At 34.0% G+C, this 16,190-nt stretch overlaps 1 protein-coding gene across 1 annotated transcript; it reads right to left on the bottom strand.

Annotated features, from left to right (window-relative positions):
- Window positions 1-34: 34 nt before the first annotated feature.
- On the bottom strand, window positions 35-14,943 carry LOC109061231 (four and a half LIM domains protein 3-like). The gene is made up of 6 exons (XM_019078372.2): window positions 14,853-14,943; window positions 6,030-6,245; window positions 5,205-5,379; window positions 2,423-2,592; window positions 1,931-2,117; window positions 35-916 (listed from the first exon to the last, which is right to left on the bottom strand). The coding sequence occupies exons 2-6, from the start codon at window positions 6,183-6,185 to the stop codon at window positions 768-770; spliced, it is 837 nt and encodes a 278-aa protein (XP_018933917.1). The 5' UTR covers window positions 6,186-6,245; window positions 14,853-14,943; the 3' UTR covers window positions 35-767.
- Window positions 14,944-16,190: the final 1,247 nt, after the last annotated feature.

Below are 16,190 nucleotides of genomic sequence, written 5' to 3'. Positions count from 1 at the left end.
AGAATTTGTTCCCACAACATATTAATTAATAATGAATTAAGGATTTATTATTTGGGAAAACATTATCTGACTGAACCTTAAATGATATTTGAAAGTTATATCATATATGTTACAAACATTTTTTTTAATGAAAGGAAATACAACAGCAGGAGCAGATTTACAAAAGGCATTCATGTGCAAAAACACATCAAACATCTGTAAAAATCATCAAAAATATTATTTTGAAAACAACAGAAATATGAATTAATATGTGAATATTTTATGTGAGAATTATTAAAAGCATGCATTGGTGCAATTAAAATACTCCTCTAAAATTCACTGTGTTTAACAAACATTTTTTGCCAATAAGCATCATACATTAACAGTCATTTGGGTCAGTGTTTTGTTCAAATGTATTTTTTTTTAAAGAATGTTGCTGTTGGAGGGAATTTAAAGGCCTGACGTTTATGCAAACACATGGAAAATTACTCAAACGTGAATTCAAAAGACTAATGATGAAACATTTTAGGTAACTAAGCCTTTGGCATGTACGCATGTTTGGTTCAAATGATTAGAATTTCTAATTTAAACCATAAAATGCTTCAACCTGATCAAACAAGTCCTTCTAGTTTAGAGATTTTTAACAATCCTGATTTGCAACAGCAAAACTTTAATGTACATCATACATTTCATGTTTCACTTATGTCAAATGTTTCATAAATGTGTTCATATTACACAAAGGTGTGTTCACAAACAGCTTTAGCACATTTAAAAGAAGCAGTTGTGGGTTATTTGGCATTGCAGCTTTTGCAGAGAATCTTTGTCCCGTCAGGGAAGAATCCTGCCCCGACCAGAGACACCGAACACTCAGAGCACTTAAAACACGGCTGATGCCACTGACGCTCCTCAAACGAGACGTACTTCCCTTCTCCAAAACCTGAGAAAAAGATTCAGAGGTATTTCACTTTATGAGTGGTCTCCGCAATCTCTAAAACAACAAAGTCATGATTTAAAACATTGTTTAAATTGTTTTTATAGACTGAAAGGGTTACACTTTAAAAGTTAGTAAAAATAGGGCACAATGTACTGTGTCAATATGAATTTTCCATATTAATTATTCATATGTGTTTTATTTATATTTTGAATTATGCATATTCCACAGTAGTCCCACAGAAGATACAGAGTCAATAGGTTTGGAACATCATGAAGGTGAGTAAATCAAAATATCTTTTTAATGACAACCACAACCTTTGCAGAACTTTAAAGGTGCTGTATGTAGGATTGACACCGAGTGGTTGAACTAGGTATTGCAGTCCAAATTCAAAATATTGGAGAGGGTTTTTTTTTTCACCTGGCCCCTCCTCCTCATACTTGATGCACACATAGGTTGCTAGATTGACGACAGAAACATGAATGAGCGCACTTGACAATGAATGAAATTAAATACGCTGTGTTTCTACCACCTGGCAACCCGGAATGCTGAAATACAATTGGGTAAACTGGCAGTGGGTGGGTTTCACAAACCAAAACAAAGATCGACATTCCGGCCCAGAAGGCACATTTTCAAATGAGCATAACTGACTGTAGCATCATTTTTCAGATAAACAAGTATGTTAACTTAGCATGTTTCTTAAATATCTGCAAACAGATTATGGTATTTTTATGTTTTAGTAGAGTCAAAATCTTACATACAGCACCTTTAAAGACATTAAAACATATAAACTGTGGATATTTGACCCCATCTTGAGTTCACAACCCATTGGATGTAAGATGAATAAGCAAAACTATTTCAGACTGACTCAACATTGTGAAGCACCATCTGCCTCCAAACACATGACCCTGTTAATGTGACAACTGTCTCTTGTTTCTGACAAAGCGTTTCTGTTAGCAGTTGTAGGGACTGGTAATAAAGAGCAGACTTGTTATAAGAGACACACTAACACACACTGACCTGTGATGGGTTTGTCACAGGCAGAGCATTTTTGGGCGTACAGGTTGCTGAAGCACTTCACGCAGTATGGATCTTCACCCTGTGTTGTGAAAGGCTGTCCCGCAAGCTGGACTTTACAACCAGTACACAGGAAACATTCTTTATGCCAGGGCTCATCTCTATATGTAACACCACCTTGAACTAAGATCTGTAAGAGAGAAGACCAACAAAAACCCATTTAATTCACAGGCATACAACTGAAAAATCAAAAATCAAAAAATACTTAATATATAGATTAATATTCTGATAAGTGTAGTTTGTACTCTTAAATAATGACTCCAAAATGGGGTTTTTGCAATGATGCCATAGAAAAACCAAAAAAAACCTTTGAGTGAACAGTTCTTAAAAGAACCATTTCTTATAATGTGAAGAACATTTTAATAATCTAAAGAAGAGGTTCTTCACTGAAACTTCATGCCGATTTAGAACCTTTATTAACAGTTTTCATCTCACCTCTTTGCAGTGGGAACAGTGTGGGGCGAATCGTCCCTTGTAACAGGGCACGCAGTAGTACTCGCCCTTATCTGGGATGAACGACTGGGCGCCGATGGGCTGCTCACAACCACAACAAACAAAGCATTCCTCGTGCCACGCACAGCCTCCATACTCCAGCTGCTTGGAGCCTGAGAGATCGAAATCATTTCATATAAAACTATTTGAGATTCAAGATCTTTATTGTCGTATGTACTACAATGAAATTCTTCTTTTGTTATCTCCTCATGCGAAAGACAGCGTAGAAGGGGAACAGACAATAAATTACAAAGACAATAAATATATAGAATATACAAGGATATTCAATAAAGTACCAGACAATAAAAAAGATAAAAACAATATGCAGTAAAGGACAAAGCAAGGAAGAATATCAAATAAACATATGTACTTTATGAATAAGAGAACCCAAAACAAACTGTTAAACACATTGAGAGCATTGAGAAGACATTGTCTGTAATAAGTAAAGCATTCAACTGGACGCTCTTCAAAATGTATTTTTGTCTTATTGTCCAGTTAAAATATCTTAATATTTTCAAAACAAGATCAATTTGATAAAACAAGATGAAAAAGTTAGCAAAAGAAAACAACATGTTCCAAATTTAATAGATATTTTTTCGAACATTTTTATTTATTTTTGCAGAGAAATAAGGAGCTAAAAATTACTAATAGAGGACCTTTTTGCAGTTTAGAGAACATTTGATTGGATAACCACCCCTGAGTAAAAGATGATGTTTATATTAATATAATTTTTACAAGTACATTACAGTGTTGTTATGGATAACTAAGAATAAAATAAAAATAAAAATGAAAATAAAGCTAAAATGTAATAAAATATAAATATATGAAAAACTTAAAAGATTTAAAGGACAATTAGAAATGTTGGCTTGGTCAGCAAATGAAAATAAGTTTTGGTGAAATTACTAAAATTACTAAAAGTAAACTGAAATAAAAAAACAAATTAGTGATATATATATATATATATATATATATATATATATATAATATATATATATATATATATATATATATATATATAAACTAATAGCACCTAACAATTACTAAAACGTAAATTAAAATTAAAATGAAAAATGAAAATATAAAAATAAATTTTAAAACAAAATATGAATCAATACTGTAATAGTAATACTAAAATACTATAATAAAAAATACACATACACACAAAAAAAAAAAAAATACTAAACACTAGCATCTACAATAGACTCAAAGATAACAGGCATAAACTGAAAGCCACATTTTGAATTTTTGGGGGTTTGGATGTGCTTCTAGCTGTATGCAATGGATTTTCTCTGAAGAACAGCCTCACCTGTTAATGCACTACAGGTTCTTCTCAAGTGCTTTTACTGTGCTGCAGGTGGTTGATCATGTCTGATGGGTAACTAGCAACTACAAAGCTAAAGGTTACACATGATGTCACACCACACAACTGTGTACATATTTGGGCCTGAACTGCCCTAAATCTATAAAAGCCTCCTGTGTGGGAGTTTTGTTTGAGGCGTGTCAAAATCGTATGCTGGAAATATTGCAATGAGTGGTATTTCGATAAAAAATGCATGTGGAAACTGGAAAGGCATAAGTTGCAGACACAATGTACAGGTTTGGTGGGAAAATGGCTCACCTGATCTGTGTATAATGACTGAGAATGGGTGTGAAAATGAGCCGGGCTGAGACGGGGCTCTGTTTTGAATGAACGAAGGAGGAGAGATCTGCCATTTTCAGTTTGTAATTTTATCCTTTGGAACTTTCCCCTTCTCTTATTTCTCTCCAAAAAGCTCCAGAGAGACAGAGGCAGGCGGCGGAGTGTAATTATGGGTAACGTAACGCCTGAGTGTTAGCATCAGGCCTGCAGGCGTGTGCGCGAGTGTGGCCGACGGCTTTTCTCTCTCAGCTGAGCGTGTCTGTAATCACACTGTCACATCTCTACCGCACCCTGACGCCCAATCAAAACTCATTAACTCGGTTTCTGCTTTAGCAGACAGATTTCATATTTGTTCAGTGTATGTTTGTGGTCTATACAGTCTGGCAAATATTTTTTAATATTTTTAAAATATTTTTACAATTTAAAATAACTAATTTCTGCTTGAATATGTTTTAAAATGTAATTTATTCCTGTGATGCAAAGCTGAATTTTCAGCATCATTACTCCAGTCTTGATTTGCTGCTGAAGAAACCTTTTGTTTTTATTATCAGTGCTGAAAACAATGGAAGCCCATTTCTGCTACAGAATAAATATAAAAAATGTAACTGGAACCTTTTTTTTTTTTACTCACAATTCTGAGTTTATATCTCGCAATTCTAATTTTTCTTTTTTCAGAATTGCAGAAATAAACTTGCAACTGCAAGGTCATAAGTCGGAGATACAAAGTTGCAATTCTTAGAGAAAAAGTCAGAATTGCAAGATGTAAATTGGCAATTGCTAGAAAGAAAGTCAGAATTGTGAAATTAACTTTTTTCTTTTTTTAAATTAGTTTTTTCCATGGTGAAACAATTGTTATTCTAAATATATAGATAAAAACACAATAAATAATATAAATAGGATTCTTTGATGAATAGAAAGCTCAAAATAACAGCATTTATTTAAAATAAATCTTTTGTAACATTATAAATGTCTTTTCTGTCACTTGCTGAGTATATTTAGAAAAAAAAAAAATCTTACTGACTCCAAACTTTTAAATGGTAGTGTATATGAAATTTAAGCATATGCATGTGTGTTTAGGAACTGTACCTGGCATCACAATCTTTCCGCAGGCCACACATTTAGATGAAAACTCATTGCAGTAACAGTCGTTACACACCAGGGCGTCTTCCTGACAGGTGAACGGCTTGTCAGCCAGCGAACGGTTGCAGTGTGAGCAGCGGAAACAGTGTTCGTGATAATGCCTGTCCTCATAATACAGCTCCTGAACACAGACAGCACAGCAACATATGTCAGTTCAACTGTAAATGATATTAAATCATTCTAGAAAAGCATGCGGTAACTGGTTTATTGAATTTAGTTTAGCCCTTGTGACCATACATGAGGCTGAATACCCGGACAGTTGGAGACAGTACATGTGGCATGTTGTTTTCAGGCTACTAGAACCTGTTGTTAGTCCATAGAAATGAGCATTTGACTCCATTGAATCAATTACATCATCAAGCTGTGGGTCAAAGGTCACTGCTCAGCAGAACGAAAGGTGAAATGAGGTGACGCAGCTGCTTGTGCAGGAAGTGCTAAAGCATGTTGAAGCAAAACAGATCTTGCTGTTCTCTGTCATTTCCACTGCCATGAAAGGAATGGTTTGAGACCTTTACGCATCAAAAAGACATACTTTACTACCGCCTGCTGATCCAGGCTCTCAAATATCAGACGGCTATGAATACCAAACACAGAACAGAAGCTTCTGGTGTTTGTCTTACACGCCTCCAGTAAAGATGTGAGAAATCTATCTATCCATCCATCCATCCATCCATCCATCCATCTATATCATATTAATTATATTAAATATAATGTAATTTAAAAATATTTAATTTTGTGAATCCCTTAAATATTGATCATTCGAAAACTCACCCGTGTGTTGTGCTCGATGAGCTCTTTGCACTCCTGGCAGGTGTTTGCATACAGGCGGTCGTAACAGGGGACACAGTGGGGAACGTCATCCACCTGGATGTATTTCCTGCCGTACAGAGACTCCTTACAACTGTCACAGTCAAACGGCTCTGACATGATGCTCCGGTCCTCTCTGACTCATACAGCACAGTCAACAGATTGCAATGCGCTCTGGTCCTAAAGAAAAACAGGATTAAAAGAAAGCTGTCATTGAGTAATTAGCTGTGAAGTGCCAAGCAATTTACATAGCCTGTAATCAAAGATAAATCTGTTTTGATTTGTAATCAGTGGTAATCTTTCATCACAGTAGGCCTGAAGGTTTTGAATTAAATCACTGGAGTCAATTTAAATTAAATATTGTGTGTGTGTGTGTGTGTGTGTGTGTGTGTGTGTGTGTGTGTGTGTGTGTGTGTGTGTGTGTGTGTGTGTGTGTGTGTGTGTGTGTGTGTGTGTGTGTGTGTGTGTGTGTGTGTGTGTGTCGAGAAAATGAAAGTAAGACAGAGTGAGAGAGTCTGCCAAAGGATACACTACGTATTGGAGTCTAGTCCGTTATGATTAAATAGATAAGACGTTCATCAGGATCCAGTGGGGAGACAAGTGGTCATTTTATATGCGTGTTAAACATGTAATCATAACTGTGTGTGTCTTGGACAGAGCGTGAGAATAAACAGATTCCCACACTGAAAACTCAACAAATCTCTAACTACTCTGTACAAACTGAAATGTCATGTGATGCATTACTGAGCAAAACTGGATATTCAGTCAGTGAGAAAACATGTAGGGTAGGACTTATTTAACCTTTGCAAAATGATTGTTTTAGAAAGGTTGAAATATAAAAGGGATCGTTGATGTCACCCAAAAAGTGAAGACAGTTCAGAGGCATGGAGTTAAAGATTATGAAACCTAACATTTAGCACCATGCTGAAACATGCATTGATGAACTATTCTGTTTGGGATTTCTTAATTTTTCTTGGGATAAAACTATTTACTAAATGCATAAATGGGATGACACTAGTCAGATTCAAGTCCATGTTAAGTGCATTAGAATATCAGTTATTATTATTATTATTATTATATTTTAATGACATTCTGCACACTCTTTTTTTCTCACATAATGACAATTTCAAGTCAACTGAACATTTCAATAACCATTTATTTATAATTTATTTAATTCAGTGTATTTATTTAGTAAACTAAACCAGTAGCTGTGAATAAGCAGAATAATGTATATTTAACCAGTCACTATGACAAAATAAAACACTTCAGGTGGGACAATGACCAACAAACTGTCAGTTATCCATTGATTAATTTAACTTAAGTACTTTTAAAACACCTCCCAACCTTTTGTTTTGAGGGGGATCAAGCCCTAATGAAGAAGGTTGGACCACAAGACACATTGCCGTATGTACACACTTATATGTGTTTAAAACAATGGACAGTGTTTGTAAGAAGATTCATTCATTAAACATGCAATGAAACAAGTAAATGGCGAACTCCAAAAAGTGTGTAGTTTTTCTCTGCCTGCATCTCTTGTCCCACTGTAATTCCTTCTCTGCTTTGGCATTCTTTGTGGGGGTTCTTCTGATTGTAGAACATGCGGATCTAATGAGATGTAAACCTCCACAGGGGTCAGAAACATCACAACTCCCTTTAGTGACAGTGATAGCACGGTCTCCCCCTCTTTCACATCCAGTTCTCACCCCAAAATAAGCAAATGGCCCTGTAAAACTGGAAGTAGTTATGAATCACGCTCACATTCCTTGAAAACCATATTTCAAGAAATGACGATAGCACAAGAAACTGAGTGACTCTTGACATAAACAACAGAACATTCCTTCATGAGGATCGAGAGGTTTGCCAGTCAAATGTTTGGACAAACTGTCATATTATTTTCCAAATAATCGTTGAGACAGCGAATATTAACACAAAAAATAACACAAATGGAAATATGGGAATTATGTAGTGACCAAACCATGTTGCACAAAGAATAATTATAGTATATAAGAACTACTTCTTCATCTAGATTCCAGCTCTGCTCACTCTGGACATTGCTTTTCAAACACTACTGAACTCATTCATTGAATAAAATAAAATAAAATCACCCCCACTTACAGCAAACACACTACTGAGGGAGTTTGCATGTATGATGCACACTTGATGTTGTTCACTATCTGATCCAGCTCATTCATAAAAAGCGAAAAAAAAACAAAAAACAATAAAGCAATTAAAAAGAAAAATGTACACTTAAAGCAGTTTTGCTCCAACATCTGGTACAACTTATCCATAAATTAAAAAAATAAATAAATAAATGAAAATAATATACACAACACTCAGGGAGCTTCCATGCATGATGCACACTTAAGGCAGTTCACTATCCGGTTCCATCTCATGCATAAAAATAAAATAAAATAAAATAAATAAAATAAAATAAAATAAAATAAAATAAAATAAAATAAAATAAAATAAAAGAAAAGAAAAGAAAAGAAAAGAAAAGAAAAGAAAAGAAAAGAAAAGAAAATAAATAAAAAAATAAATAAATAAAATAAAATAAAATAAAATAAAATAAAATAAAATAAAATAAACACTTTAAGTAATTCACCATTGGCCGGATTCACACTGCAAGTATGAGCATATTTTTTTTGGCATGCATGTTAACAAATGACTGTATATGAGTGCGAATACTCTCACGAGTCTGGAGCTGCAGTGATGATGTAGTTACGCTGGTGTGAAGCTGACGCAAAACTCAAGCTTGTGGTGTGAAAGAGGTGTAACTCATCCACTTCAGTAAAATAAAATAAAATAAAATAAAATAAAATAAAATAAAATAAAATAAAATAAAATAAAATAAAATAAAATAAAATAAAATAAAATAAAATAAAATAGAGATGCACACTTAAATCGGTTCACTATCTGGTCCAACCATCCATAAATAAAATAATAAATCATTCTCACACAAACCAAAAGAAGAGAGTGTTGTGGAATGTACATACTTTAAGCAGAAAGATAAAATCATTCCAAGTAGCCCAGTTCTCAGACCATAGGTGACAGTTTCCCACTAGTCTGTGTGTCTCGCTATGTTAGACATGTCAAACTATAACAGACAGCTCATTTCACGACTCACAAAAGAGTGTCTGCGCGTCTGAGCCATATAGTATTACCTGTCAGGATATGACTGAGTGGAAAGACCTGGACAATTTAACACAGAACACAACAGATCTGTGTGCTTTTAGCTCATTATTATGAAGCTTCTAGATTTATAGTAGGGCTGCAACTTAAAACCATTCAATAATCAATTAATATGACAGTTTTCTCACTTCTTTTTCTTAAATATGATAATTATAGTCACAAAGTGAATGATGAAAAAACATGTAAAATCAGATCTTATAATTCAGACTGTCATGCATTAACAACATTTTTTTTTTAAGTTTTTAGCTGCATTTCAAACCAAACCACCTACAAATGTTCAATCAGCAAAAATCTGTTGCTGATCACATTTCAAACTAAATTTATCCTCTTTTTTTTCTTTTTACCAGCCCTATCCTCTAAAAATCAAACTTGATTTCATTCAAAATAATGCTATATAACATCTCCATTACCTAAGCCTACCATCTAAAACTAATCAGATAAATTCCACAGCATTCCCACATGATTAAACCTGCCTCCACAAAGTGCAGATTAACGACTTTGTGTAACAAGTAATATTTTCCAATCCACATGCACAGACTTTATCAACAAAACCATCTGAGATTCATGATGCAGCCCATCCAAAAGTACAAACTTACAAAGACCCCATGCAATGGCAAATCCAGGAAAGGCGTCTCTGTTCTGGTTCCACCTCATATATTTCCTAAGCCGCAGGTCTCCAAAGAAACACGCTGCTAAATGGTCTGTAAAACCTAACATTAGAACAACAAAACCTTTTTTTGAATGTGGTTTCCACAGGTATTCAATGTACCGGAGACCATCTTATTCAATGCACCATGTGTTATGAGAAGAAAATATAATAAATCCTTAATTTTACACAAAATCGCTCACAGTTATTGATGCACATAGTACATATTTGTTCAGCAACTGCAAAAGTTTCCAACACCATTGTTCAGTGTGGAAAATTAACCAGCTGGCTAAGTGTGTGTGTGTGTGTGTGTGTGTGTGTGTGTGTCCTCTGGTAGTTATTTGTTTCCTGAGGTTTATGTGCCAATTAAATTATTGCCATTGAACACCAGTGGGCCAAATGTCAACATTATTAAACCTTTGTTTCATTCTGAAAATGAATCCATCAGCACATTTTAAATGTGTTGTTTGTGGATTTTAAATTTATCCCAGATTCAGAGTACCACAAAAAGTACTTTATCTCCACTTGCGTGTAAACTCGCAGTTAATTGTAGCATTTCCCATATTTCTGACAGATGTGCAGACTGTGAGTCTGTAGGTCTAGTTTGGGAATAAAATGAGAAGGAACGTGAGAATGGAAAAACTAAGAAATCTAGGAAATTAAACTATAATTAAAAAAAAAAAAAATATATATATATATAAAAATTAAAATATTACAAGTACCACAGTCAAAGAGTTAGTAAAGTTATTACTTCCCATATTTCTGACCAATTTTATAGCTAAAAATGTCAGACTGAGAATTTGAGAAAGACTTGGTATGAATAACGTGAAAAGTGAGACAAGCAAAACTAAGAATTTTGGAAAATGAAGCAAACTGTAATTAAAGCAAAACTTGTGCAGATTATTGTGCAAATTCCAGTCTGGAGATAAATACCAATTTGGGGTACGTAAAGATGTTTAATTCTGAGTCTAATGTTTTGGTTGAGATCTTGGGAGGGTTGTTTACTCTTAAAAACAATGTGTCTTCCTGCCATGGGACATGTTAGAGCCAAATTCTGCTGTTTAGCAAACAACACAGCCATCATATGATGCTTATTAAACATATTTATACACCAGACAGGTTTTATTACGTGAGAAGAAGGGATTGCATTGCTTTCCTTATCCAGTCTTTGGCATGCCTTGTGAAAGGTTTTTTCTTTTTCTTATATCTAAACTGATCTTAGACACTAAACCTACAGTTGACACAACCATGTGTTAAATATAATGAACTCTTACATGACGATTCAAAAGGTTTTTGCACTACAAACTAAATAATTTCACAAATGCTTCAGCATTAAGAGAAAGATTCACTACAGTCATTTGAAAAATGCATAGCACAGCCTATTAGGGTACATTTACATGATAATAATGTAATAAAAACAGAAAAGTTTGAGATATAAAAGAACTAGATTGTGATATAAGGTTTTAATCATATCGCGCACCCCTAAAATAAAGTTAAAATAACATTTTAACCCTTGTGCTGTGCTGAAAATCCATAACCTTATTTGGTGTTCATAGTCAAAAATTACCAGCCTAAGGCTCTTAAAAAGGTTCTTATATCATAAATCTCTCATTATTGTACATTATCACCAAATCTTGGATTCAGTCAAATTAAGTGAATACATTTAATCAAAATATTCAAGCAGGCAAATTCAACAAAAAAGTCATGTAAATAGTTGCATTCATTTTCTAAAAGTTGTCTGAAGAGCTCATTTTTTATAGTGCAGTGTGTCTGCAAGCCTTGTGTTCTTCACTGGCATGTCTCCAGCTATTGTCTCTGTGCCCTGTACCACCCTGTAGGAATGCCACTGTGGTCAGGGCCATGGTCAGGAAGAATTCGATGGTTACAAAAAGGGCAAACAAAGGCATTTTTCTACTAAAAATGGTACATTCCACTTTACAGGCAGAGAAAAACCAGATGGAGTTCTTAGAAGACCAACATTTCTGCCAGTTACTCATGGAGAAAGACTGCACACAACATGCCATTTTTTGGGCCAACTGAAAACATTATGTGGCCACAGCCCCCCCACTTCCATTTACACCCATCCGTTCAGACCCCATAACGATGTGTTTGCTGGATAAGAGTGGAAACTCTTTCGTTTGGTGCCAAATTCACTGTACTCCTGGAAGTCGCTGGTGACATCATACACTTAGATGGTGGAAAAACCGAGGCGTGCGAGTGTGGACGCCGCAGCTGGTTTGTGGATAGAGAATTAATCCAGATGTTAGTCTTAATTACACTTTTACAAGCCATATTTACCCTGTTCTATAAACAAGCATCATGTTTATCTCACTGGCGCCTTCCCATAATGCCATCTTCCATCTATGCCTGCCATTACAATGAAACTAAATGAGGCAGCTCTTTAAAGTTAAGATCAAAGTTAGTGTTGCAGTTTGTAGCAGTACCAAAATAAGGCCAAATACATATTCTACACAGATGATTTTTGCAAGCATGTGGTCCCATATACATACTTAATGAGTAACTGTGGTGGTAACATACCCCCGAACTCTATCTTTTAATGACTGTGTCTTTAAAAGATTATTTCCTCTTGGACACAAAAGCATTTCCATTGGCAGACAAAATGTTTATGTATATTCGATTGTGCATTCAATTAAAAAATTATAAAAAACTGATAAGAAATTTTTAAAAATTAGTGTATTTAGTCTTAATTATTAAAATATTTTAATGTCTGTTAAAATATGTGTCACTTTAAATGGATAGTCCACATAAAAATGAAAATCCTCTTATCATTTACTCATATGGTTCCAAACCTGAAGATATTTTAAAGAATACTGGTAACCAAACAGTTTTGGTTCCCATTGGTTTTCATTATATTTTTTTGTTCAGTGGGAACCAAAACTGTTTGGTTACCAACTTTCTTCAAAATACCATGTTTTATGTTCTGCAGTAAGAAAGAAAGTCTTAAAATAAGATATTTTGAAGAATGTTGGTAACCAAATAGTTTAGGTTCCCATTGGCTTACATTGTATTTTTGTCCTTATAAAGGAAGTCAATGGGAACTGAACTGCTCACAGATTCAGTTCCCAACTTTCTTCAAAATATCATTTTTTATGTTCTGCAGTAGAAAGTAAGTCTTAAAAGAAGACATTTTGAAGAACACTAGGTAATGAAACACTGACTTTCAATCATATTGACAATAACTACAATGGAAGTCAACAGGAATCTAAACGGTTTGGTTACCGATATTCTTCCAAATATTTTCTTTTATGTTTTGCAGAAGAAAGTTAGTCATACAGGTTTGGAACGTCATGAGGGTGAGTAAATGATGCAAGAATTTTCATTTTGGGTTGACTATGCCTTTAAATTTCCAAAGCTAAAAATTAGGCGAGTTATAATTTATGCTTTTAGTCTAATAAATCACATCCTTAAAAAAAAAACTTTATAAGGACCTGTAATATCTGCATAAATGTCCTTCACTGAGTACTTAGTTCTCTGCAAGACAAGTGTAACTAATTTATTAACACTCAGGAGAGGTTTTAAAGCTCATTAATCAATGCAGATCCAGTTGTTAAAGTTACAGTAAGGTCTATACATCCTGCCCGTAGTGGAAAGTGCTCTTCTATTCATAAGTTCGAAAACTGTGGCTTCATGAATTTTACTCAGAAACAATGAGTGTCCACAAAACTGCATCCCTCAAATTTATGTACACCATCAATGAGTGCCAAAATTCGCTTCAGTTCAACTACAATTTCAGAGCAGTCACTATTTTGGTAGACTGAGTCTCAAAGACCAATGTTTTCAAACTAAACTAAAGCCGACTAACTGATCTGATCTGTTCTCTACCTCACTGTTTGCTCTTTCAAGGGAATTCCAAGGTCAACAGTGGTGCAAAACTAGTCATATTTACATACAAGTACTAATTTAAGACATATTACACTTAAAAAAAAAGTAGTATAGCAGTACAGTACATTGATGGTATCAGACGGCAATACCAGAATAAGTCTGGTATTAATTAATACATATTTTTTCCACAATACACATTGTTTAAAGCAGCTTTATAATTCCTAATTGTCCACATTTAGCAGTTTAGAGCTGGGAATAGGATAGTTTTATATCAAAGTACATGTTACAATAATTTGCCAGTCATTTAGTTTAATGGTGTATATAAATATATCATGATAGGTATCACCACAGTGCTTTTTGTAAGTACTGGAGAGGAAATCTGGGAAGAAGAAGAGACACTTGAGACAGAGAAGTGTGGGCAAATTCCATCTTAATACTGGTGAGACACAGAGAGAGATATGGTGTGTGAGAACTGCCTGTATTCTGAACAAAAATAACTCACTTTTCATGCTGCCTTTGTTGCTGAGCCCCTGGGGTGCAGTACACACACACACACACACACAGTCCACTGAAACTGTCATTGTTTTACAGAAAATGTAAACTGTACTACTTCGAGCCTATTCCAAAAGCAGTACAAAACAACATTAAAAAATCTTCAACAAAACAATCTCAAAAAACCAGTCCTCATAATATATAAAATACACCACAAAATAATAAAAAATAACTAACTGAATGAATGAATCAACTACTTGTTAAAAAAATAAGTACTACTGAATATGTGAGGTTTACTGTAAGTTTAAATTTGTATAATAAAAATATTACATCTACAATAACAAAATCTAACAAAAATTAAAATAATCATTAGTATTAACTAATAAATATTAATACATATTATTAATAAATTAAAAATAAATAAAAATACAGTGAACTTGATTATCTGTAAATGCACCACATACACCAAACACATCTCCACTGTTGTGTTTCCACTGAAAATAATAGATAAGGAAACAAAAACAAGAGTTCCATATAAACATAATACGATTATTCAGCTTGTAATACTGAATAATTCTGCTCTTTTTCTGTTCTACAGTAAGTAGTTGAGATCTTACCGTGGTGATGAATCATCTAGTTGATCTGGCTCTGTGCACAGTGTGTAAAGTCTGTCTGTGAGACACACAGTGGTGTTACTGCAGTTTTTCCCATGAAACACATCACACGGAGCTGATCCTCCCACTGGGCGAGACATTTGCACTCTCAGCCCGCCCACATCTGACACACCAAAACATCCAAACCTTCAACAGCTTTGAGCTGATTCTTCAGCTAATGTCCAACGTGGAAACTTTATGGAAAAACTCCCACAGACTCTTAAAGCAGCACTTAGAACTTATTGATTTTTCTTTTATGGCATAAATCATTAGGATATTAAGATCATGTTCCATGAAGATATTTTGTAAATTTCCTACCGTAAATATAACAAAAAAAATTTTTTGATTAGTAATATGCATTGCTCCGAACTTCATTTGGACAACTTTAAAGGTGATTTTCTCAATATTTAGATTTTTTTGCACCCTCAGATTCCAGATTTTCAAATAGTTGTATCTCTGCCAAATATTGTCCTGTGCTAACAAACCATACATCAATGGAAATATTATTTATTCAGCTTTTAGATGATGTATAAATCTAAATTTTGATGAATTGACCCTTATGACTGGTCTTGTGCTTCAGGGTCACATTATTACCAACAATTCAAGTTCAAGTTTAAACAGATCCCCATTACTTGAACTTTAAAGCTTCTGATCACCCTGCAAAGTGTGATAATACTTTATCTGTATCTTTGTCATGTTTTCTAGTGCAAATGTCCAAAGATTCTTCATAAGAAAAAAAACACAAAAAAAAAAAAAAAAAAAAAAAAAAAAACAATCTCATAAAAAAAAAACAAAATTAAAACAAAAAAAAAACAGGTTTGACAATTACAAACGTGCTCATTTTTAGCCTCTCATTCAACTTAATATCGTGCAGTTCTTCAGAAAACAAGACTTCATATCTTTACCCTGAAACTCAAATAAATCTATCTTAAGGATGTTTAGATATTTGCATTGGAAAACAAAACTAAAAGACCAAGGCAGTTTTTAATTTTTTTTTAAATGAATGCAAAATTTAATGCCATGACTTAATTTGTGTGAAATTAAGACTTTTAAGACTTGCAGAAACCCTCATATGATTAAACAAATATTGAATTTTAACATATTATACATTTATTAAAAAAGAACCGTTCTAACTCAGAATTCTGATCAGATATATATTGGTCTTTTTTATTCTTTAAAATTATATTCAGTTTAGTTCCTGCTTGCACGCTTCAATTTGCTGAATCCTGATCCTGACACACAGAGACATCTAGAGGTGAAACAAGAGCCACACACACACACACAAACACACACACACACACA

The sequence above is a fragment of the Cyprinus carpio genome, chromosome A19 (genome assembly GCF_018340385.1).
Source record: "Cyprinus carpio isolate SPL01 chromosome A19, ASM1834038v1, whole genome shotgun sequence".
Taxonomy (NCBI): Eukaryota; Metazoa; Chordata; class Actinopteri; order Cypriniformes; family Cyprinidae; genus Cyprinus; species Cyprinus carpio.
Note: the sequence above shows the minus strand (reverse complement) of the source record. Positions and strands in the feature narration are given on the sequence as shown.